We start from the raw sequence: 26,349 nt of genomic DNA on the forward strand, positions 1-26,349 counted from the left end.
ATGGATAGGTTATGTATCAGCTTTGACAATGATGAAGAAAAGCATAGTGAAATAGAAGATACATCTATAATTAATTCTCAGATAGCATGTCACAGAGCAAACTTCATCAAATTACAAAAAAAAAAAAAAATATATATATATATAAGGCTACTTTCTTTAGGAATAAAGCAATCAAAAAATAGTAACAGTAACTAGAAAAAAAAATCCATGCTTAGAAATTAAGAAGCACTGTTAAAATAACTCAAGAAATAATTCAGACTCCAAATTAGAAAATATATATAATTAGAGGATTTAAAATAACAAAAACAGCAAGAAAAAGCTAAAGTAATAATCAATGGGAAAATTATATCCTTGAATCCTTATATTTGAAAAGGTTAAAATTAACAAGATAGGCATCAAATTTTTTAAATTAGGAAGAAATACAAAAATAAGCCCAACAAAACAGAGGAAAGAGAAGAGCAATCATGAAAGGGATTTTAATAAATTTAAGAATGTTGACACTACCAAAACTTAGTATCTTTAGAAATGTTCTCTCAGTGTCCCCTTCTCTACTGCAAAGCTTTCAGGTCTTTCAGATAAGTCTGTCTCCCTGAACATAAGAGGCCCTTTTTTGGGGGGGCCTGTTGATGTTGACCCCTATTTGGCCTGAGACAGTGGTCTGATATCCTTCCCAGAGGTGTTCACTTCACTCTCTGATCCTGCTATCCCGATATCCTGTATCTACCCTTAAAAACGATTTCCTAGTTATAATTAAATAATGAAATCTAACTGTTTGTTTAATTTTTGTGTACCTTACAAGGTTGAAAGACTCATGAAGGTATATATCCTCTATGTCGAGAGTTTAGCTAAGTGACTCCACAGTCTAGCTGCCTCCAAATTCACTTGTTTGGCGAAGTGGCCTGCGGGGACAATAAACTGCCATAGTCTTCTTGGGCAAGCACACGCCCTATGTTAACAGCCCACACACAGGTCACAAGCAAATTTAAAGTTATTAGTATGACTTCCCCTAAAACCCTTGTGATCAGCAGCCCCCCATGCCTCCCAAGACATTCCGCACCTCCTTGATAAGACCCCTGGAGAGGATCCTATAGCCTGCTCTTCAGGTTTAAACTGAGCAATCCAAATTTAGCCCTGAAACCCCTAAGACCTCTACCCAGGGACACAAATAAAGGCATATGCCCTGAGTTCTTCCATACTCTATCTCTACACTCTAGCTTGGTTTCTCAAGTGGCCCCATAGGCATGCCATGTACTTCCTCCAGGACCTATGAGCAATAAATTTATTCATTTCAACTTCTCCTGTAGTCTGCTGTGGGACTAAACTCACCATAAGGCAGCCTGTGCTCCACTTGACAAATGTTAGGTAACAAATCCATAGCATTTCATCGTGGCTATTTTGTGTTGTTCTCCCTGTACTTGATATACAATAAATACTTACTGTATGGGGGTGGGGGTGGGGAAACAAACAAAAGAAGGTAGAAAGTAAAAGTTCTATGCCCTGACTCCAAACAGGATTGTAATCAAATGAGAATCTAACCTATCTTTAAAAATTTAGAAATGAAATTCTTAAATTTCATTACATATTTCATAAAAACAAAGTATTAGTGTTCAGATCATAAGACCAAAGAGTAAATTACTAAAGAATGTTCCTTAAGGAATCTAATAGATTGATAAAATCCATAAATGTCTGTTCACTCTTAAATGAGCAATTCTATCAGCAAAGTTTTCCTTTTGTTTTACTTGCTGTATATTCCTAAGTGTCAAGAGAATGATTGAAGACAATAACAGTTTTATTTAGATGGCTAAAGCATTACATAATAACAAACTGCAAGAAATATTTTATTACGATATTGTGACAGTTTTGTGACATCTGCCAAAATAAATTTAAAAATTTCTATCCAAATGCTAAGTCACCTTTTACCCACTTTTCTTCATTATGACCTTTAACTTGACAAATAAAAAATAATCACAACCTTCATGTCAGGCAGACAAACTTTTTAAAGGAATAAGATTAGGTAAAAACATCACTAAAAGGTATTCCTAAAAAGATAATCCTGTGAAAGAGCTGCACTCAATACGCCAGCAAATTTGGAAAACTCAGCAGTGGCCACAGGACTGGAAATGGTCAGTTTCATTCCAATCCCAAAGAAAGGTAATGCCAAAGAATGCTCAAACTACTGCAAAATTGCACTCATCTCACATGCTAGCACAGTAATGCTCCAAATTCTCCAAGCCAGGATTCAACAGTACGTGAACCGTGAACTTCCAGATGTTCAAGCTGGATTTAGAAAAGGCAGAGGAACCACAGATCAAATTGCCAACAGCCGCTGGACCATTGAAAAAGCAAGAGAGTTCCAGAAAAGCATGAACTTCTGCTTTATTGACTATACCAAAGCCTTTGACTGTGTGGATCACAACATACTATGGAAAATTCTTAAAGAGACAGGAATACCAGAACACCTGACCTGCCTCCTGAGCAATCTGTATGCAAGTCAAGAAGCAATCATTAGAACTGGACATGGAACAACAGACTGGTTCCAAACCGTGAAAGGAGTGTGTCAAGGTTATATATTGTCACCTTGCTTATTTAACTTATATGCAGAGTACATCATGAGAAACTCTGGGCTGGAAGAAGCACAAGCCGGAATCAAGATTGCCGGGAGAAACATCAATAATCTCAGATATGCAGATGACACTACCCTTATGGCAGAAAGTGAAGAACTAAATGGCCTCTTGATGAAAGTGAAAGAGGAGAGTGAAAAAGTTGGCTTAAAGCTCAACATTCAGAAAACTAGGATCATGGCATCGGGTCCCATCACTTCATGGGAAATAGATGGGGAAACAGTGGAAACAGTGTCAGACTTTATTTTTCTGGGCTCCAAAATCACTGCAGATGGTGACTACAGCTACAAAATTAAAAGATGCTTGCTCCTTGGAAGAAAAGTTATAACCAACCTAGACACTTATTAAAAATCAGAGACATTACTTTGCCAACAAGGGTTCAGCTTGTCAAAGCTATGGTTTTTCCAGTAGTCATGTATGGATATGAGAGTTGGACTATAAAGAAAGCTGAGCGCCGAAGAATTGATGTTTTTGAACTGTGGTATTGGAGAAGACTCTTGAGAGTCCCTTGAACTGCAAGGAGATCCAACCAGTCCATCTTAAAGGAAATCAGTCCTGAATATTCATTGTAAGGACTGATGCTGAAGCTGAAACTCCAATACTTTGGCAACCTCATGCAAAGAAATGACTCATTTGAAGAGACCCTGATGCTGGGAGGGATTGAAGGCAGAAGGAGAAGGGAACAACAGAGGATGAGATGGTTGGATGGCATCACTAATTCGATGGACATGAATCTGAGTAAACTCCGGAAGTTGGTGATGGACAGGGAGGCCTGGCGTGCTGCAGTCCATGGGGCTGCAAGGAGTCGGCTAGGACTGAGTGACTGAAGTGAACTGAACTGAAGATTATACTCAAAATCCTTTAAGTTAGGCTTCAGCACTATGTGAAGTGAGAACTTCCAGATGCACAAACTGGGTTTAGAAAAGGCAGAGAAACCAGAGATCAAAGTGACAACAAAATTTGTTGGATCACAGAGAAAGCAAGGGAATTCCAGGAAAACATCTATATCTGCTTTACTGACTATGTGAAAGTCTTTGACTGTGTGGATCACAACGAACTGTGGAAAATTCTTAGAGATGGGAATACCAGACCACCTTACCTGTCTCCTGAAAAACCTGTTTGTGGGTCAAAAAGCAACAGTTAAAACCTTACATGGAAAAACTGACTAGTTCAAAATTGGGAAAAGAGTACAGCAAGACTATATATTGTCACTCAGTTTATTTAATGTATAGGCAGAGTACATCATGAAAAATGTCAGGCTGGATGACTCACAAGCTGGGATCAAGACTGCCAGGAGAAATATCAACAACCCCAGATATGCAGATAATACTACTCTAAGGGCAAGCGAAGAGGAACTGAAGAGCCTTTTGATGAGGGTGGGAAAAAAAAAAAAGTGAAAAAGCTGGCTTAAAAACTCAACATTCAAAAAACGAAGATCATGGTATCCAATTCCATCACTTCATGGCAAATAGAAGGGGAAAAAGTGAAAGCACTGACAGATTTTCTTTTCCTGGGCTCCAAAATCACTGTGAATAGTGAGTGCAGCCATGAAATTAAAAGATGCTTGTTCCTTGGAAGGAAAGCTATGACAAACCTAGACAGTGTATTAAAAAGCAAAGACATCACTTTGCCAACAACATATAGTCAAAAGATATGGTTTTTCCAGTAATCATATAGGGATGTGACAGTTGGACTGTAGAGAAAGCTAAGTGCCAAAGAATTTATGCCTTCAAATTGTGGTGCTGGAGGAGATTTGAGAATCCCTTGGACTGCCAGGAGATCAAACAAGTCAGTCCTGATAGAAAGCAACTCTGAATATTCATTGGAAGAACTGTTGCTGAAGTTGAGACTCCAATACTCTGGCCACCTAATGCGAAGAGCTAACTCACTGGAAAAGACCCTGATACTCAGAAAGATTGAGGGCAAAAGGGAAAGAGGGTGGCAGAGGATGAGATGGTTAGATAGCATCACCAACTCAATGGACATGAATCTAAGCAATCTTAGGGAGACAGTCAAGGACAGGGAAACCTGGCATGCTGCAGTCTGTGGGGTTGCAAAGATCAGACATGACTTAGAAACTGAACAGTAACAACAATAATTCAGGAATCCACAAAGATTAAAAAAAAAAAAAACAAACATTTCTAAACTTTAAAATCAAATTCCACATAGAGCCAAGATTTACTTATGAGTATTCACTGGGGCCCATACCTCTGGGTGCCACTTAAAAGTGGTGAGAGATTTAAGAGTGGGAATAAAAACTCCTGAAATCATCCCAGAAAGACATGATGGGACCTTTTACTGGGGCAGTAACTAGGAAAATGGGCTTCCCCAGTGTCTCAGTGGTAAAGAATCTGCCTGCAAATGCAGGAAACCCAGGTTCAATCCCTAGGTCAAGAAGAGACCCTGGAAAAGGGCATGCCAACCCCTTCCAGCATTCTTGCCTGGAGAATCCCATGGACAGATGAGCCTTTTGGGCTACAGTCTACAGGGTCACAAAGAGTAAGATACAACTCAAGCGACTTCACACACAACTAGGGAAGTAGAGAGAAGTGAAAAGATACCCAAATTTAATTAAACATAGAACCTACAGTATTTGATGATGGGTGGGTTGCAGATCATAAAATCACAGGGAGGGAACAGGAATAGAGCAAGATCAGAAGATTCAAAAATCTCAAGAAATCATGGTACTCCTCAAAGAGGATCCCCAGAAATGCAGCATCTATAGAACAGCACAGAGGGTTGGAGACTCTATTTGAGAAGATCAAATACCCAACCTTCAAAAAGAGGAAGAAGTACTTGAAAATGCAACCTGAGTGAGCACAAAGAACACACTGAAGCAACAGTGTTCATGAGAAGACATCAGTCCAAAGACATCACGTCAGGTGTGAGCAGGCACAGCAGCAGAACCTCTGGCTGTGCTGGTCCAATCATCCTGTCAAGTGTCACGATCCCATGGGCCCCTCAAACTGCAGTTTGGCCACTTGAATTTTCCCACAGTAGAAGATTTTATTGTTTTCAGCTTGAGGTAGGCCTTAGAATCTAAAACAAGAATCCTAGGGGGAAAGGCATAGAAGGGATGAGAGACACAGGCAGTTCTGTTACCTTCACGTCTGGTCTTTGCCTCTGACCTTCCTCCAGAGAATTTAAGCCAGAAGTATTTCCTAGTCTTATATTACCCCCATTCATCCACCATTCCTTTTTATCTGAAATCTACTCCCCACTCCCTACCCCACGCTGTCCTGAGTAAGTAAAAAGATGATGTCTTCAGCCCTTTGGCAGATTCAGGCATGGGGCCCACTATGAACCGGTCTCAAGCCTAGCTCTCTGGCCAAAACACAGAACCCTCAACTTCGTGAAGAACAAGAATTCCAGGACTCCAAATGGAGGCTGACACTGTAGACTTCAGATTTTAGCACTAGGCTCTGATTTACAGAACAGTTTATCAATTGAGACTTCTGACTGATCCCTTAAAGACACTGTGAAAATAGTGCCTATGTTTAGGATATTCTTTCCTGTTTTTATGTACAATGGTAGTTTGCTAACTTTCCAGGTGTATGGTTGTCTGTCAAATAAATATATCCCCAAATATTAAGCTTTCTCCTTGTGATTGACATTTGGGTTGTCTCTTGTTCTTGTTTAGTCACTAAGTCATGTCTGACTCTTTGAGACCCCATGGACTCTAGCCCACCAGGCTCCAATATTCATAGAATTTCCCATGCAAGAATACCAGGGTAGGTTCCATCTCCTTGTCCAGAGATGTACCCAAATCAGGGATCCAACCTGTGACTTCTGCACTGCAGGGGAATTTTAGTGACTGTAATTACAGACTTAGGATTCCAAAGAAAACTGGCTTTGCTGTTGTTTAGTCACTAAGTTGTATCTGACTCTTTGTGACCCCATGCACTGTAGTCCACCAGGGTCCACTTTTCATGGAATTTTCCAGGCAAAAATAGTTTAAGTTATTATAAACAGTGTTGCAATAAACATTATTTGACACATTAAAAAATACAGTGTAACAAGTGAAGAGTATTTCAACCTACCATGCTACTTTGCTCATAGACAGCTAAAGATTTTTAATTTCATTTATTTTTGGCTGCACTGTGTCTTTGTTGCTGCATGCAGGCTTTCTCTACCCGTGGTGCAAGAGCTTCTCATTGTGGTGGCTTCTCTTATTGGAGAGCACAGGATCTAGAGTACACGGGCTCAGTAGTTGCGGCGCACAGGTTTAGCTGCCCTGAAGCATGAGGAATCTTCCCAGACCAGGGATCAAACCCACGTCCCTGCATTGGCAGGCAGATTCTTAGCCACTGAACCACTAGGGAAGACTGCCAGCTAAAGATTTTATTTTCAACATACTCATTAAGGGAAAGGGAATGGCTTCCCACTCCAGTATTCTTGTCAGGAGAATTCCAGGACAGAGGAGCCTGGTGGGCTATACATCCATGGGGTTGAGAGCAAAACCACTCTTTGGGCTTCCCAAGAGGCTCAGATGGTAAAGAATCCACCTGTAGTGCAGGAGACCTGGGTTCGATCTCTGGGTCAGGAAGCTCCCTGGGAGAAAGCAATGGGTACCCATTCCAGTATTCTTGCCTGGAGAATCCCATGGATAGAGGAGACTGGCAGGCTACAGTCCATGGGGTGGCAAAGAGTTGGAGACAACTGAGCGACTAAGCACATACTCATAAAATGACCACGAGTGTGACCAACATTTTCTTATATATGGCTACATAAATATAAAATTTGACATTATTTAGAGTAAGAGAATGTTTGCCTTCTGCTCATATTAGTAAAATTAATAAATTAAATATGTTAATTTTAATTAATATTCCATTCAGACACATGAACAATATAATATTATCAGCTAAATTAAAACAGCTTCAGTGAAAATACATACAAGAAAATTCACTCCAGGGCTACTTGTAACAGAAAAAACTGACAGTAAAATAACTGGTTACGTCTATAATGGCACATCCATGCAGAAGTGTGTTATGCAACTACTAACAGGAATTTGGAAGATCGGCAAGTACTCCTGTGGCAAAATCTCCTGGTGTGGGAAAAAAGCAGGCGGTGTTAGCATGTACATACAGTACGTACTGTATGCCATGCCTATCTCAGGAGAGGAGGAGGATACATTCACATTTTATATGCCTGGCAGATACCTGGAGGCTTTCAACAGAAAGTGTAAATAAGTCATCTTAAGGGAGTGGAACTAGAGGACTAGCAAAAAAGAAGAAATGCTCACTGTATATGTTTAACATTATTTCCCTTTTATTTCACGCATTTTGTACCACATATGTGTATGTCTCCCTGTCACAAACAATAAAAAGTTTACTTTCTGAGTCAATTAGTGTAATGTAGAAGGAGACCTATAAGGAAATGTACATATTTGTATAAGAACATTTGACAAGGACTTCTAGTGTTACTGAGCCAGACAGAGCCTAAGTTTTGGTTGCTATTGCTGTTGGCTAATTCAGCATTGTCATTAAGAGTCAGAACACTACCTTTATCTTACAGAGAAAAGAGTCACTGCCAAGCCTTCATCATTTTTAATAATGTGGAAAAAATTTCTACAAAGCTCTATTACAAACATTTTTACATGTATTCTATAATATTCTAAATCAAACCATTATTTTTTCTTCTTTTTCTTCATTTTTTTTAAATTGGAGGTAATTGCTTTATACACAGCATATTAAAAAGCAGAGACATTACTTTGCCAACAAAGATCCATTTAGTCAAGGCTATGATTTTTCCAGTAGTCATGTATGGATATGAGAGTTGGACTATAAAGAAAGCTGAGTGCCAAAGAATTGAGGCTTTTGAACTGTGGTGATGGAGAATACTCTTGAGAGTTCCTTGAACTTCAAGAAGATCCAACCAGTCCATCCTAAAAGAAATCAGTTTGAGTAAACTCTGGGAGTTGGTGATGGACAGGGAGGCCTGGAATGCTGCAGTCCATGGGGTCGCAAAGAGTCAGACACAACTGAGCAACTGAACTGAACTGCTTCGCAATATTGTGATGGTTTCTGCCATTCATCAACATGAATCAGCCATTGGTATACATATGTCCCCTCCCACTAGAACCTTCCTCCCACCCCATTCCAACCTTCCAGGTTATGACAGAGCACCACACTGAGCTCCCTGCATGTCATACAGCAAATATGCACTGGCTAATTCTACAGATGGTAGGTATATGCTTCAATGTGACATTCATTCGTTCTGACCTTTCCATACTCCACTGTGTCCACAAGTCTGTTCTCTGTGTTTATGTCTTTACTGCTGCCCTGCAAAAATTAGTACTATTTTTTAGATTCCACATATGTGTGTTAATATACAATATTTGTTCTTCATTTTCTGATTTACTTCACTCTAGAGTGAAAAGTTGGCTTAAAGCTCAACATTCAGAAAACGAAGATCATGGCATCTGGTCCCAACACTTCATGGGAAATAGATGGAGAAACAGTGGAAACAGTGTCAGACTTTATTTTTTTGGGCTCCAAAATCACTGCTGATGGTGACTGCAGCCATGAAATTAAAAGACGCTTACTCCTTGGAAGGAAAGTTATGACCAACCTAGATAGCATATTCAAAAGCAGAGACATTACTTTGCCAACAAAGGTCTGTCTAGTCAAGGCTATGGTTTTTCCAGTGGTCATGCATGGATGTGAGAGTTGGACTGTGAAGAAAGCTGAGCACCGAAGAATTGATGCTTTTGAAGTGTGGTGTTGGAGAAGACTCTTGAGAGTTCCTTGGACTGTAAGGAGATCCAACCAGTCCATTCTAAAGGAGATCAGTCCCAAATGTTCTTTGGAAGGACTGATATTAAAGCTCAAACTCCAATACTTTGGACACCTCATGCGAAGAGTTGACTCATTGGAAAAGACTCTGATGCTGGGAGGGATTGTGGGCAAGAGGAGAAGGGGAGGACAGAGGATGAGATGGTTGGATGGCATCACCGAATCAATGGACATGAGTTTGGGTGAACTCCAGGAGTTGATGATGGACAGGTAGGCCTGGCATGCTGCAATGCATGGGGTCGCAAAGAGTCGGACACGACTGAGCGACTGAACTGAACTGAACTGATATAACACACTAGAGGTTCATTTACCTCATTGGAACTGATTAAAATTTGGTTTTTTACGGCTGAATAATATTCCACTGTATATATGCACCACAACGTCTTTATCCTTTCATCTGCCAATGGACATCTAGATTGCTTCCATGTCCTGGCTATTGTAAACAGTGTTGCAATGAACACCAGGGTACACGTGTCTTTCAGAATTGTGGTTTTCTCAGGGTACTGCTGTCCATGGGGTCACAAAGAGTCGGACACGACTGAGTAACTGAACTGAACTGAACAGGGTATATGCCCAGTAGTGGGACTGCCACATCACATTGCTAGTTTTTTTAAGAAATCTCCATACTGCTCTCTATAGTGGTTATATCAATTTACATTCCCATCAACTGTACAAGAGGATTTCCGCCCCCTGCCACACACCATTTTCTCTATATTCACACCAGCATTTATTGTTTAGATTTTTTGATGATGGAGAATCTGACCAGAGGTGACACCTCATTGTAGTTTTGATTTGTTTTTCTCTAATAATAAGCAATTTTGAACATTTTTTCATGTGTTTATTAGCCACCTGCATAGCTTCTTTGGAGAAATGTCTGTTGACATCTTCTGCCCATTTTTTGATTAGGTTGTTTGTTTTTCTAATGTTGAGCTGTATGAGCTGCTTTTATATTTTGGCCATTAATCCTCTCTCAGTTGCTTCATTTGCAATTAATTTCTCCTATTCTGAGAGTTGTCTTTTCATCTTCCTTACAGTTTCCTTTGCTGAAACAACTGTCTTTTTAATAAGCAAGCTCAGAATCAGATAAAAGAGATACAGACTGTACCATAAAATACCAGGAAATAAATCAGTTTAAACAATAACTGATAATAATTAAAATACATAGAAAAGTTTCTCTTCAGTATTATAATTCTTTATAGTGACATCTGTGTTCTAGATTTACAGCTATGTTTTTAGATTAAGTGTAATTAGATCAGCACTGTGTCAATGGGACCATGCAGTTAAAATGAGGTATCATGATTCACCTACTGGAAGCTACTCATATCACAGACACTATAATCAGAAAAAAATTAGAAATAAACGTGGAGCTCAAACTCTGGAAGAACATTTAGATATCATCTAGTCCTTCAATTTATAGATTAAATAAGTGAGTTTCAGAGAAGTTACACAGTTAGCTAAACGCAAAAACCAGATTCCTCATTCAGTGTCAGAGATAATGGATTCTAAACCACATTACAAACCTAATCTTCAAGGTCCTAATAAATATCACTATTATATTCTTATTATATGCATTAATGAAGACAAAAGTTGTACAAATTACTGAAAATCCACATAAGGCCTAATATATGTACAGGAATAATTCATACCTCTATAGAAGCTAATCATTTTAGTCCTCATTAATTAAGTTGACTTCAGAAAAAATAAAGGTGAGTTAAAAGTCTAGGGAGGTAAGAAAAAAATACAAGAGCAAAAAGAAGCTAACTGGCAACCTTCCATTCAAACACCCAGTGTAACAATATTACAAAATTACTACACTACAATTGAAATCCAGTCGATGTCCTGGCAAAAAATATCCAATTTGGATATAAAGTAGAAGCAATGGAAAGTTCTCAAACATCACCAATACTGCCTATTATAATACAGTAGGTGAACATGTAATAAGTCATCTTCAAATTTTACCTCAAAGATAGATCAGACCAATAAATTCAGTTAATATTTACTATCCCTGTGTGTAAACCACAGATTAATCTGAAAGAAAATATCACAACTTTTTATCAAACAAAAAATGTGTGGACTCAGGTTCTGAGTTCTTATAGATGCGTAACACAGATTCTACTGGAAAAACAGGGTTAGCAAGGACAGTAATGGGATATTAATAAAAGAACCGATTTGTTGTCCTAGGTTTTCCTGGCCAGGAGAATGGAGAATGGAAAAACTGAACCATGAAATCAAAAAGGCATCTGTCTTCCAGGTTTCTTTCTGCCAATGTCTTGAGAAAAATGTTTGAACTTTCCTGTTGGCTTTGTATGCAAATAGCTCCAGATGCAAAGTGAACCACATCTAAGTTATTCGGTTCAACATCTGCTGGTCCAACTCCCATTATTCCTTCTAAAGAGTCAGCTTGTGAAAGACAGTTTAGTTGCTTCCTATATACACTGTTTTGAAGGAGCTAATTTGGATTAAAGTATCTATCTGGACCATGTGCTTTTACCTTTGATGGTCAATGCATTCTAATGTGGTCTGTGTAGCACTGCAAGGAACTTGGAAACATATTGGAAAGGACAGTATTCAAGGTTTTGCCTTGGACCTCACCTTCTAGGCAATTTGCATTTATACGGTTAAGAGTAAAAAAGTGCAGTCATTTGCCTCTGAAACAGCACCACCCACATTGAATACAACGGCATCGTGATGATACTTTCTGACCTAATATACTTTTCATGCAACCTCTATCATAGATTTGAAGCTAAAGTTATTTATAAAAGCACTTGCCAGTACTAACATTACATTTCACAGAACATCTCGTCCTTTGAGATGACTCGTTTCATATGGTATCACTGAAAGTGGCATAAGCTGGTCCATGGCACATGGCACTTTGTGTCAGATATACACTATATTTTCAAACGTGATAAATGAGTATATTAGCGAATGAATGAACAAACAAGTTAAATAATTTAAATAAACATCATGGATTCTGTAACTTTGAGTCTGCTGAATTCAGAAAGCATCATCAAAAATATACAAAAGCCAAACTAAGACTAACAGTCTAATGTTCTTAGAGTTCGCAAGGTCAAGTAAAGATAAAATCCTTCCTTCAAAAGAGTATGGTAGGAAAGGTAATCTGCAATGAAGGTAAAAGTGGAGTATATGTCTACACGTGTGTGTGTGTGTGTGTGTGTGTGTATACATTTGCATTTGTATAAAGGAACACAAACATATATATATCAAAAGCTAGACATTCATTTCGAAGATAGACATTCATTTCAAAAAGTTACTTTACTAAAAAGCAGAGTATTACCAGTCTTCTAAAAACTTACAAAAGACAGTTAATTGCTCAAAAATGATTTTGAAAAAATAGATTCCTCAGCCAAAAATTTGTTTTTCTAAAAAGTATAGTTCTTAAAAGAAGCCAATTCAAAAACTTACTGATATCATATGATATGCAAAATCTGGAATGACTTTTCTTTGGGAAAACATTAGAAAAATAATATTTTTAAAAGGAGGTAAAAGCACTGGATACTATTATTATTGCTTCTATACTCCTACTATCTTGAACTAAAATTTAGCCTAACTGATGCTGTCCTCTACTGTTACCTGCCAACACACTGTAGGACCAGGAGAGAAAATTAGAATAGAAAAATACCTAAATAGCTGTTCACTTTCTGAGAATCTGTGGCTACTCTTGTTAATCATTATCCCCAGGTTATTTGTCTAAATGGGGAATGACCAGGAAAGTTAGCTGAGCTCCAGACGAAACAACTTGTTAACCATCCTTGAATAATTATCTAAGATTTCCAGGTGTTTTTTTCTAGATTACTATAATTTTTAAGGAAAACTTAAGTTTGCCTTCCTTTAACTTGCAATTGACAGGCGATTTAAATAGTCTCAAAGAATTAAAATAATCAAAAAAGAGTTACTTGAAAGTAAATCTGCTCTACTCATTATCAAGAAACAATTACCAAGCACTGTTCATTAGCAAGGCACAATGCTATACTAGGTAATTAGGATTCAAAAAAACTTTAAAACATAGTCCCTGCCCTCCAAGGCTTAGACTAAAGTAGACATGCAGAGATGAATGTCATATTGAAAAACTGGTATTTTTAAAAGTATTAGTACACCAATGTCCAAGGCAGCATTATTTACAATAGCCAAAGGAAGCAATTAAGTGTCCATGGACAAATGAACACATAAACAAAATGTAGTCGGTACATACACTGGAATATTATTTAGGCTTAGAAAGGCAGGAAATTCTGATGCATGCTACTGCATGGATGAAACTTGAGAATGTATCATGCTAAAGTAACATAAACTGGTCACAAAAAGGAAAATACTAGATGATTCTATTTATATGAGATATCCAGAGTAGTCAAATCCATAGAGATAGAAAGTAGAATGGGAGTTGACAGAGGCTGAGGGGAGGGGAAATTGGGTAGTTATTGTTTAATGGCTAAAGAGTTTCAGTTTTACAAATGAAAAAGTTCTAGAGATAGTTGCACAACAATATAAATATAACTAAAAATACTGAATTGGACGCAAAACTGATTAATATGGTGGAGAAAGGGATAAATTGGGAAATTGGGATTGATATATATGTACTACTATATATAAAATAGGTGAGTAATAAGAACCTACTGTATACCATAGGAAACTCTATTCATTACTCTGCAATGATTTATATGGGAACAGAATCTAAAAAAGAGTGGATATATCAATATGTATATGTATAATTGATCTGCTTTGCTGTACGGCAGAAACTAACACAACACTGTAGATCAAATATATTCCAATAAATCATTAATTCAGTTCAGTTCAGCCACTCAGTCGTGTCTGACTCTTTGCGACCCCATGGACTGCAGCATGCCAGGCCTCCCTGTCCATCACCAACTCCTGGAGTTTACTCGAACTCATGTCCATTGAGTCGGTGATGCCATCCAACCATCTCATCCTCTGTCATCCCCTTCTCCTCCTGCCTTCAATTTTTCCCAGCATCAGAGTCTTTTCAAATGAGTCAGTTCTTTTTTAAAATTGTGGTTAAATACATATAATGAAAAATATTCCATTTTTATTATTTATAAATTTTAAAAGGCACAGGTATATGACAAGGGCCAAGGAAATGAGACAGAAAAAACATGATACAGTAGCTCAGACCAAGAAGCAATTATGAGAAATGGAACAAATTCAGTGAGAACTGTACTTTTTTTTTTACAAGAAAAATAAGAAGTAAGCAGACAGGGGATGAGGGCAGGTATGACAACCAGAAGCAATGGCAAACAGTAGCAGACATCATCTAGAAACATAATGTAGATCACAGTTTGATTCATAGGCTTCAAACAACAGCCAGGGAGACAAGCTAGAGGGTAAGGCTATGAAGGAGAGAGGAAAATGCTTGAGGCAATTCTTCTCACTGAATAGCAGTATAACACTAGTCGTTCGGTCATGTCTGACTTTTTGTGACCCCATGGACTGTAGCCCGCCAGGCTCTTCTGTCCATGGGATTCTCTAGGCATACTGGAGTGGGTTGCCATTTCCTCCTCCAGGGGACCTTTGCAACTGTACATAAATGAGACTTCATTAATGTGCATTAGAGGATACCCCAGGTTAACCTGTTACAGAAAACTCTCTTGAGTCTTTAAATTTTATACCAATTCTCACTGAATAACTTTTACTGAAATGAGGCAATATTCATCACAGTTTTACTAAAAGTAAAGGCAAGAAGAAAAAAGGAAATTCATAATTTCATATTCATTCACATCCTACATTCTCCAACTCCTATGATTAAGGAAGTGCATAGAACTGCTGCTGCTGCTGCTCAGTCACTTCAGTCGTGTCTGACTCTGTGCGACCCCATAGATGGCAGCCCACCAGGCTCCCCTGTCCCTGGGATTCTCCAGGCAAGAACACTGGAGTGGGTTGCCATTTCCTTTTCCAATGCATGAAAGTGAAAAGTGAAAGTGAAGCCACTCAGTGGTGTCTGACCCTCAGCGACCCCATGGACTGCAGTCTTCCAGGCTCCTCTGTCCATGGGATTTTCCAGGCAAGAGTACTGGAGTGGGGTGCCATTGCCTTCTTCAGTGCATAGAGATATATCACTAATTAGCTGCCTCAGCATAAGGAGGGATGGGCCTAGAGATAATAATCTGTGTGAAGAAGCAACATGTGCATTTCATTTATTCTGCAATTTTTAAATTTTATTATCAGCACTGCACATAATCCAGTATTTTAAAAGATCCCACTAAGTAAATGATGCTAATATTACAGAAAAATCCATGTCCCTAGGTACCTCCTTTGATTGACAGTATTGAAGGCTAAAACAGATAGTCTCAGAGGCAAATTATCCCAGTTGCTATAAGGAAATCATCCTCTAACTGACCGCCAGCCCTATAGCAGACTAATCACTAGGCACACTAGGCCAACTCACTCACTATTTACAAAACCATTTGAAATGTTCAATGTCTGATATTTGTGTTGGACTATTCCATACTCTCCTTATTTCTCAAGTCTCTTTTTTTCCTCCTGTTCCCTAACTATGGGCATCTAAATTTCTCTGCTTAACTCCATTCTTTCTATATGCGGCTTCCCACTCTGATCTCCTACAACTTCAACTGTCATATCAGCGGGAAAACCCCCAAATCAAGACCTCCAGTCCATCTTTCTCCTGAACTCTAGGTACTTTAAATAAACATGTCTAAGACAAATTAATTAAGACCTCGTACTGTCCCAAACCAACTCTTTTAAATTCTCTATTTCTTTCATGGTAATACTATCCTTTTTAGAACCAAGTCTTGTAACCTTAAAAACCAACTCTGACTCCTCCTTCACCCAAACATGCAATCAGTCAGACAGACAGTCCTGCTGATGCTTTTCTCAAAAGACAGAGTTCCTGACAATATGCTGAAACAAGAACCTGAAAGTCTAGATTTCATGCCTAAACATATTTATCTGTATCAGACTCCAAAACTTTCATAAGCTATCATTTCATTATCTGAACAATGGGAAGAATGCAGCTGCCCTACCTAATTCACAATAAACAAATACATAATGGCGTGCTGAAAATCCTCAACCATTATGTAAATATATTATCTAGTCTTCCTACCCCCCTCCTGCTCTCACCCTAGTCAAGTCATTTATTCAGTTACTTATTCATTCATTCACTCATTTTTTTCTTTAATTATAGGACCAAGTACAATCCAGGTACTATGTTCAGCATTTAAAACATAACAACAGAACAAACAGATGTAGCCTTACATAACTTACAGTCTAACATGAAAGTCAGAAAACAGGTACATGTAGATGGGAGAAGGTTCTCTGGGAAAACTTCCCAGAAAAAGAAAGAATAAAGTAAGAAACAATACATAAAACATACATGAGTCTATATGGCAAGGATGTGGGGGAGAGCAGCAGTAGGAAAAAGATGAACAATTTGAGGCAAAGGAAACAATACTTATACCCCTCAAACAAGAATGAGCATCCCAACAGTGCCATTCTCTTTTCCACATTTACACCTTTATTCCATGCATTTTTCTCCCTTCAAAATCTGTCTCCATTCTTATCTCTGCCTATTGAGATTAAATTCATCCTTCAAAGCCCAGATAGATGATACATAACCAGTTTCAAGGACCATACTTGACTCATTTGAGGCATGAAGTAACATTTGCTAAAGGAATGGACAACAAAATCATCATTCTTCCCAAATCACAAATCTGCTTCATGTTACATATATACACATGCTTGCCTTGTCTTTCCTTGAAGTACAGGACATGTCTGCATAGTGTCTCATGCATAAAAGGTACTCAGAAATATTTGTAAAATGAATAATTCTAATAATCTGAGACAGACCTGTTAAAGAATATTTTCATCTTTGACTCCTGACTTTACAATAATTTGGCAGAAAAAAAGAAAACACAAAATAATATTTAGACATGAATTATATTAATACTGAACATTAGGTCTTCCACAAAATACTTCTCAATAATGGAATTTATTTTTGTATTTCATTTCTTAGATGGCTTAATTCTTAATATTTTTGAATGATTTTCCTATAGAAATACTTCTAAATTTAAATACTGTGGGGGATGACAAATAATCTTTAGAATATTAAGAAGAAGTCTCTAATTAATGAACACTCTAAAAAAATTACTTGGCATCTCACCTTTCTAAAACTAAAACAAATTTGGAAATTCAAATTGCACTTTAATTTCATTTTAATGCTGATGGTATCATTTTTGGAATCATGCCTCAAGCCACCATTTCAGAATTTGTTATGCAATTCACAATTAGTTATGCAAAAAACTAGGTTAAATTTGGGTCATTCCATTTATCAGATCAAAGAAGGCAAAGTGCAAAGGTAGAAAGGTGTTTTCAAAAGAAAGACAAAAGTACTGAATAAGAAAAACATTCGAAGTTACTCTATACTACCTGCAGGAAAAGCAGCCCAAGGAATGGCAGGAGATGTAGTTTGGGTTTCCCCATTTCCACCATCAAAAATCTCTGCTGCCTGTAAAACGAAGGCAAAATTATTTTAGAAAATCTGAAAAGTAGAAATGTTATTTAAGCAATTAAGCCTCCCAATTCTACAAGCGTAATTCTCTGTAATACACTGCTGCTGCTGCTGCTGCTGAGTAGCTTCAGTAGTGTCCGACTCTGTGCGACCCCATAGACGGCAGCCCACCAGGGATTCTCCAGGCAAGAACACTGGAGTGGGTCGCCATTTCCTTCTCTGCTGTAATACGCTACACATTTTCAAATTTCCTCTGAATACTAAATTGTTTTTCAGTCTTCAGTGCTACCACCTCCAACCACTAGTCACTGCCCCCAGTGCTTGTGCTCTGTCCTTGAGTAAAATTTTCCTTCTTACTCAGATATATTTCCTGTCAATGAAATTTTATTTTACATATCCTCACAGTTTCATTTCTGAACCTGCAATATTTACCAATGTATATAAGAAAAATACATTATTTTTCTTCAAAAATAGACACTAAATCTTGTTATTTAATTATCACAAGATCAAAAAGAGATTAAAGAAACAAGATTTACCCATAGCTTTAATAATATACCAGGCTTCCCTTGTGGCTCAGCTGGTAAAGAATTCGCCTGCAATGCGGGAGACCTGGGTTGGATCTCTGGGTTGGGAAGATCCCCTGGAGAAGGGAAAGGCACCCACTCCAGTATTCTGGCCTGGAGAATTCCCTGTATAGTCCATGGGGTCACAAAGAGTCAGACACGACTGAGCATCTTTCACTTTCACTTTAATAATATACCAGCTGGACTTACCAGCATTCAACATTTAGAAAATTCCTAAACCTGACATTTAAATTAAACCCTCATTTTAAATAGTTTTAAACTATGAGACAGCCAATTACTGAATTTTGAGTTTGTGGGTAAAAGTGCAGAGTTTTCTCTCTCTTAAGTGTTCAGGTCACAGGAAAATTGCTATTGGAAAAAAAGGGCCAGAATTTCAACTTGGATTCTGCATTGAGTTGTCAGCCAAAAAGACAGTCAATTGGGCAACTGACAAGTCAATTGAGGGAATCTGCCACAGGAGTTAAGTGATGTTGAAGTGAGAGAAGCTACTCTCTACAAACTATGGAAACTGTGCTAAGTCACTTCAGTCATGTCCGACTCTGTGATCCAATGAACTGTAGCCTGCTAGGCTCCTCTGTCCGTGGGATTCTCCAGGCAAAACTACTAGAGTGAGTTGCCATGCCCTTCTCAAGGCAATCTTCCCAACCCAGGGATCAAACCCACTTTTCTTAGTCTTCTGCCATGGCAGGTGGATTATTTACCAATACTGCCCCCACTCCCGAGGCCAAGGGCAGTGGCCGGGAGGAGCAACCCCACGCCCGAGGCCAGGGGCGGTGGCCGAGAGGACCAACCCCACATCCAAGGAGCCATGGCTGAACGGGCACAGGAGGGCCTAGAGGAGCTATCCCAAGTTGAAGGTCAGGAAGGGTGGCGGTGAGGAGATACCCCTCGTCCAAGGTAAGGAGCAATGGCTGCACTTTGCTGGAGCAGCCGTGAAGAGATACCCCGTGCCCAAGGTAAGAGAAATCCGAGTAAGATGGTAGGTGTTGCAAGAGGGCATCAGAGGCAAAACACACTGAAACCATACTCACAGAAAACTAGTCAATCTAATCACACTAGGACCACAGCCTTGTCTAACTCAATGAAACTAAGCCATGCCCGTGGGGCAACCCAAGACGGGCAGGTCATGGTAGAGAGATCTGACAGAATGTGGTCCACTAGAGAAGGGAATGGCAAACCACTTCAGTATTCTTGCCTTGAGAACCCCATGAACAGTATGAAAAGGCAAAATGATAGGATACTGAAAGAGGAACTCCCCAGGTCAGTAGGTGCCCAATATGCTCCTGGAGATCAGTGGAGAAATAACTCCAGAAAGAATGAAGGGATGGAGCCAAAGCAAAAACAATACGCAGCTGTGGATGTGACTGGTGATAGAAGCAAGGTCCGATGCTGTAAAGAGCAATATTGCATAGGAACTTGGAATGCCAGGTCCATGAATCAAGGCAAATTGGAAGTGGTCAAACAAGACATGGCAAGAGTGAATGTCAACATTCTAGGAATCAGCGAACTGAAATGGACTGGAATGGGTGAATTTAACTCAGATGACCATTATATCTACTACTGAGGGCAGGAATCCCTCAGAAGAAATGGAGTGGCCATCATGGTCAACAGGAGTCTGAAATGCAGTATTTGGATGCAATCTCAAAAACGACAGAATGATCTCTGTTCATTTCCAAGGCAAACCATTCAATATCACAGTAATCCAAGTCTATGCCCCAACCAGTAATGCTGAAGAAGCTGAAGTTGAACAGTTCTATGAAGACCTACAAGACCTTTTAGAACTAACACCCAAAAAAGATGTCCTTTTCATTATAGGGGACTGGAATGCAAAAGTAGGAAGTCAAGAAACACCTGGAGTAACAGGCAAATTTGGCCTTGGAATACGGAATGAAGCAGGGCAAAGACTAATAGAGTTTTGCCAAGAAAATGCACTGGTCATAACAAATACCCTCTTCCAACAACACAAGAGAAGACTCCTGGACATCACCAGATGGTCAACACCGAAATCAGATTGATTATATTCTTTGCAGCCAAAGATGGAGAAGCTCTATACAGTCAGCAAGAACAAGACCAGGAGCTGACTGTGACTCAGACCATGAACTCCTTATTGCCAAATTCAGACTGAAATTGAAGAAAGTAGGGAAAACCACTAGACCATTCAAGTATGACCTAAATCAAATCCCTTATGATTATACAGTGGAAATGAGAAATAGATTTAAGGGCCTAGATCTGATAGATAGAGTGCCTGATGAACTATGGACTGAGGTTCGTGACATTATACAGGACACAGGGATCAAGACCATCGTCATGGAAAAGAAATGCAAAAAAGCAAAATGGCTGTCTGGGGAGGCCTTACAAATAGCTGTGAAAAGAAGAGAAGTGAAAAGCAAAGGAGAAAAGGAAAGATATAAACATCTGAATGCAGAGTTCCAAAGAATAGCAAGAAGAGATAAGAAAGCCTTCTTCAGCGATCAATGCAAAGAAATAGAGGAAAACAACAGAATGGGAAAGACTAGGGATCTCTTCAAGAAAATCAGAGATTCCAAAGGAACATTTCATACAAAGATGGGCTTGATAAAGGACAGAAACGGTATGGACCTAACAGAAGCAGAAGATATTAAGAAGAGATGGCAAGAATACACAGAAGAACTGGACAAAAAAGATCTTCACGACCCAGATAATCACGATGGTGTGATCACTGACCTAGAGACAGACATCCTGGAATGTGAAGTCAAGTAGGCCTTAGAAAGCATCACTATGAACAAAGCTAGTGGAGGTGATGGAATTCCAGTTGAGCTATTCCAAATCGTGAAAGATGATGCTGTGAAGTGCTGCATTCAATATGCCAGCAAATTTGGAAAACTCAGCAGTGGCCACAGGACTGGAAAAGGTCCGTTTTCATTCCAATCCCAAAGAAAAGCAATGCCAAAGAATGCTCAAACTACCGCACAATTGCACTCATCTCACACGCTAGTAAAGTAATGCTCAAAATTCTCCAAGCCAGGCTTCAGCAATATGTGAACCGTGAACTTCCTGATGTTCAAGCTGGTTTTAGAAAAGGCAGAGGAACCAGAGATCTAATTGCCAACATCCGCTGGATCATGGAAAAAGCAAGAGAATTTCAGAAAAGCATCTATTTCTGCTTTATTGACTATGCCAAAGCCTTTGACTGTGTGCATCACAATAAACTGTGGAAAATTCTGAAAGAGATGGGAATACCAAACTACCTGACCTGCCTCTTGAGAAATTTGTATGCAGGTCAGGAAGCAACAGTTAGAACTGGACATGGAACAACAGACTGGTTCCAAATAGGAAAAGGAGTTCGTCAAGGCTGTATATTGTCACCCTGCTTTTTTAACTTATATGCAGAGTACATCATGAGAAACGCTGGACTGGAAGAAACACAAGCTGGAATCAAGACTGCCGGGAGAAATATCAATAACCTCAGATATGCAGATGACACCACCCTTATGGCAGAAAGTGAAGAGGAACTCAAAAGCCTCTTGATGAAAGTGATGAAAGTGAAAGTGGAGAGTGAAAAAGTTGGCTTAAAGCTCAACATTCAGAAAACAAAGATCATGGCATCTGGTCCCATCACTTCATGGCAAATAGATGGGGAAACAGTGGAAACAGTGTCAGACTTTATTTGTCTGGGCTCCAAAATCACTGTAGATGGTGACTGCAGCCATGAAATTAAAAGACACTTACTCCTTGGAAGGAAACTTATGACCAAAGTAGATAGCATATTGAAAAGCAGAGACATTACTTTGCCAACAAAGGTTCGTCTAGTCAAGGCTATGGTTTTTCCTGTGGTCATGTACAGCTGTGAGAGTTGGACTATGAAGAAGGCTGAGCACCGAAGAATTGATGCTTCTGAACTCTGGTGTTGGAGAAGATTCTTGAGAGTCCCTTGGACTGCAAGGAGATCCAACCAGTCCATTCTGAAGGAGATCAGCCCTGGGATTTCTTTGGAAGGACTGATGCTAAAGCTGAAACTCCAGTACTTTGGCCACCTCATGCGAAGAGTTGACTCATTGGAAAAGACTCTGATGCTGGGAGGGATTGGGGGCAAGAAGAGAAGGGAACAACAGAGGATAAGATGGCTGTATGGCATCACTGACTAGATGGACGTGAGTCTGAGTGAACTCCGGGAGTTGGTGATGGACAGGAAGGCCTGGCATGCGCGATTCATGGGGTCTCAAAGAGTCGCACACGACTGAGGGACTGATCTGATCTGATCTGATCTGACCACCTGGGAAGCCCCACAAGTCATGAGGGAAGGCCAAAAAAATAAAATAAAAATACTGCATATTCCTTAACCTAGACATTCCATTTCTAAGAATTCATCCTAAACATATAATTGTAAAATTTTACCCAAAAGGATGTATACCAAAAGGTTACTTAGACAATCACTGGATACAATCTAAACATTTACCAGAAACCTGATTAAATAAATCTTTTACTCATATACTGGAATTCTCTAGAATCATTAAAAATGTTTTAGAAAAAAAAATCTTAATAACATCTAAAATATGTTCACATAAAAAATACAGATAGTACTTGTCTATAAAAAACTATGTATTTATCTAGAAAAAAGGTAAGAAAGACAAAAAACAAATTAAAAACAAGGTTTTCGAGTGGCAATTTTTATGCATTTGGCTATTAGTCCTTTTTCAAATTTTCTGCACTAAAAATACTTCTAAAATCACAATACAATTATTTTTTAACTGTATTAAAAATCATTTCAGAATATTCCATCAATGCTTAATTCACTGACATTGATAACTGTACTGTTGTTAAGCAAAAGAATATCCTTATTCTTAGGAAATATTAACACACACTAAAGTATCTAGGAGTAAAGAAACATAATGTATTTAACTGATCTTCAAATGTCTCCTCCCAGAAAGGTTTCTATACCCAAGGATAGAAACCTTTCATATTTCTACAACAGAATGTAGAAAGAAAGAATCCCAGCAACCATAATTCAATTGGAATGGTTGGTTAGCATTGTACCTGTAACATTCAAAGAATAGATCCATTGAATATACACTGAAGTATAACTGTTACTCTACAGAATACTATCTACTCTTAGTTCTCTGATAAAATAAATCAAGAAACATAATAAGATTCAGTCACCCAACAACCCAAAATACTAAAGCAAATGCAGAAAGCATATCAATGTGCTAAACAAAAAGTTTTAGATGAAATGCAGAAAATAGATAAATTCATATTCTGATTATTTCCATATTAACAGAGAGCAACAGGAGAGCAACTGATCCTAACCTAAAATAAACTCATACCATTCTTTCATGACATTCAGAACACTGAATATATACTAATGTCTCATTTCTCCTATTGTAATGTCATCAATTACAGTCACTATCTTTAACAATCTCCTTTTCACAAGTTCCAAACTAGATAAAAGTCTTTCTTAAAAAAAAATCACAGAGCTCACTTGATGGTAGTTCCAGGACTTGAGCTCAGGCATCTTGACTCCTAATCCAGAGATTTTCCTGCAAGACTATACTGGCTCCATAAAAATAACTGGGTTACAAAATATTTCAATAAAATGAACACACACTGAAAAGGATTAGGGAAAAGACAGGGCTTCTTCAGTTAACAATTTCCTTACAAAGCATCCAACTAAAACCTGAGAGAATAATCTAACAACACAAACACACTAATTAGCTCTGTAAGCCACCAAAAGGTGATGTACTTAATACATTAAATCAACTCATTACAGGTATAAACATGAAAATATGTCACAGATCTTCAACACTCATCCCTCATCTCACAAGTATTTCCTAATAGACATGTATCCCAACAGAACCATCTGCTGACAATTTCTCAAATCTCTTCTTTAGTGCTTCCACCAGTAGCACTTAATTACCTCAATTTAAAACATTCCTATGGGTATGATCAAGTGTTCAATAATAATAAATCAATTTTAACTTTCAGAGGGAATATATTTTAATTTTTCTGTATTTCATTTTTTTATTCCAGAGTTACATTCAAAATGATCAAGAAAGGATCATGAACATCAATGATTAATAAAACATTTAAAACAATTAATTACATAAGTAAAATAAGGTAAATAATAGCACATACCTCAAAACCACCAAAATCATCATCATCCATTCTTTAAGTGCACCTGAAAAACAAAAGACATTGAAACAGGCCACACACAGTCATTCATGTCAGAACACTTCTCTCTCTTAAGGGTATATACATTTTGATTTGGTTTTTTGATCTGTAAATTAGAACTATTTCATTTGGGTTAAGAAAATGATTTAACTAAATGCATATGCATTTTTAACACAAAAAGACTGAGATTTTTTGGACAAAATTAGCCATTCTGGCAATATTAACAATTTCTGTGACTTTTTCAGCAACCATGTATTTTGCCATTTTGTGTTGAGACGCCAGGAGTGGAAAAATATTCTTTTACATTTTAATTTGCTTTTCCCAAATTGGCACTAAGGCTCAATTCAATAATGCTTCCTGCTTTTTGCATCTATTCCTCAGTTGTCTGGCAACATCAGCACAAACTCCAGCTAAGAACAGGACTGTGGTGAATTTTTGGAAATCTGTCCCACACCACAAAGGTTCTTCCCCTGGTTTCATGGCCGAGGTTGATTTAGATTTTCAAAATTGATCAGCATTTTTGAGCTGTGGCCACAACTTCTGGAGCATTTTGATATGTGTATTTTTAGCTGAAACTGCTTTGCACTTTTGGAAAAATGTGGAGCAAGTTACTAGGCTGATCAAGATAAATCAAGTCATGTATTCATGGAGACCAGGGAAGAGAAAAACACAAGCAAATATCCAGAATACCTCTCTTCTTTACCTTTAAAATATGTAAGCGAGACAAGCAGTGGGATAATGCATGCTTTATTTTGTCTTAAATTCATACTATAAAAATAAAAGGGTAAAACTATGAGTGCCTGGAGCTTTAAAAAAAAGAAAAAGGAAATGCTTTCATCGAACAAACCATGAAAGATCTAAAAAATCTAGAAAGGTAAAACAAGTAATGAGTGATATATATAAAACAAAACTAAATTTACAATGAATTGTGAATTGGTGGACAGAAGTCACACTCTGGTCAATAACTGGTTTTCCTTTTCTATCTTTCAAAAGTGGACACATTCAAATATTAATTACAGCTTTCTTGACTCAATAATACAAGATGGACTTCATTACAGAAAATCTCCAACTTCTAAAAAAAGAACAAAAACAGCTAAGCAAATTAAACTGTATATACTAAGCAATAAGTCTAAAGGTATTTTCTAAGGCATTTTGCTCTGACTGATAAAGCAGTTGTCATGCTTTACCTTGTCACCAAAATTCCTACTGTGTGTGCGTGTGCTCAGTCATGTTCAACTCTTTGCAACCCCAGAGACCACAGCCTGCCAGGCTCCACTGTCCATGGGATTAATTAACACTAATGCCTTGAAAACTAAAACTCAAAAATAGTCAAAGAAAAGTAAACAGTAAAAAGCAATCTCAGGATTGTTTTATTTTAATAGACAAATTTATTTTCACAGAAACTCAGTAGGCAATGACACTATAAGAAATATATAGATAGAAATATTCAATACATTATAAAAATAGACAACACTAAATTAACCAGAATATAATACCAGTATTGTCACCATTACCCACAATTTAACAATCTAATGAAAAATTTTCAAAAGATGTACTTCTCCAAAAATCAAAACGAAGCAAATCATCCAAATACACTTAAAAAATATGAATCAGACTTTCAGAAACTTTTGATGGTGGTTAGTTTGAAATGGAATTCACATTAATTCTGATGCAAGCGAGTAGAAATCTGTATGTGATTACATTTTTCATGA

The 26,349-nt window shown here is 38.1% G+C and overlaps 1 protein-coding gene across 32 annotated transcripts in view; it reads right to left on the reverse strand.

The window, feature by feature from the left end:
• Positions 1-26,349, reverse strand: part of CCDC91 (coiled-coil domain containing 91) — a 397,753-nt gene that overhangs the window by 285,314 nt on the left and 86,090 nt on the right. For 26 of the 32 annotated variants that reach the window (XR_015164150.1, XR_015164147.1, XR_015164148.1 and 23 more), the window contains 2 exons: positions 24,602-24,644; positions 17,828-17,906 (listed from right to left, as the gene is read on the reverse strand). The exons of the other annotated variants lie outside the window; for them this stretch is intronic. Coding sequence is in view for 22 of the 26 variants with exons in the window: in XM_086401574.1 (XP_086257700.1) it covers positions 17,828-17,906; positions 24,602-24,631 (109 nt within the window). In the remaining 4 variants the exon portion in view is untranslated. The remainder of the gene's footprint in view (positions 1-17,827; positions 17,907-24,601; positions 24,645-26,349) is intronic. 32 annotated transcript variants of the gene reach the window in all.

Source organism: Bos grunniens, chromosome 5 (assembly GCF_055505025.1).
Source record: "Bos grunniens cultivar Pamir isolate PY7600 chromosome 5, Bosgru_T2T1.0, whole genome shotgun sequence".
Lineage (NCBI taxonomy): Eukaryota > Metazoa > Chordata > Mammalia > Artiodactyla > Bovidae > Bos > Bos grunniens.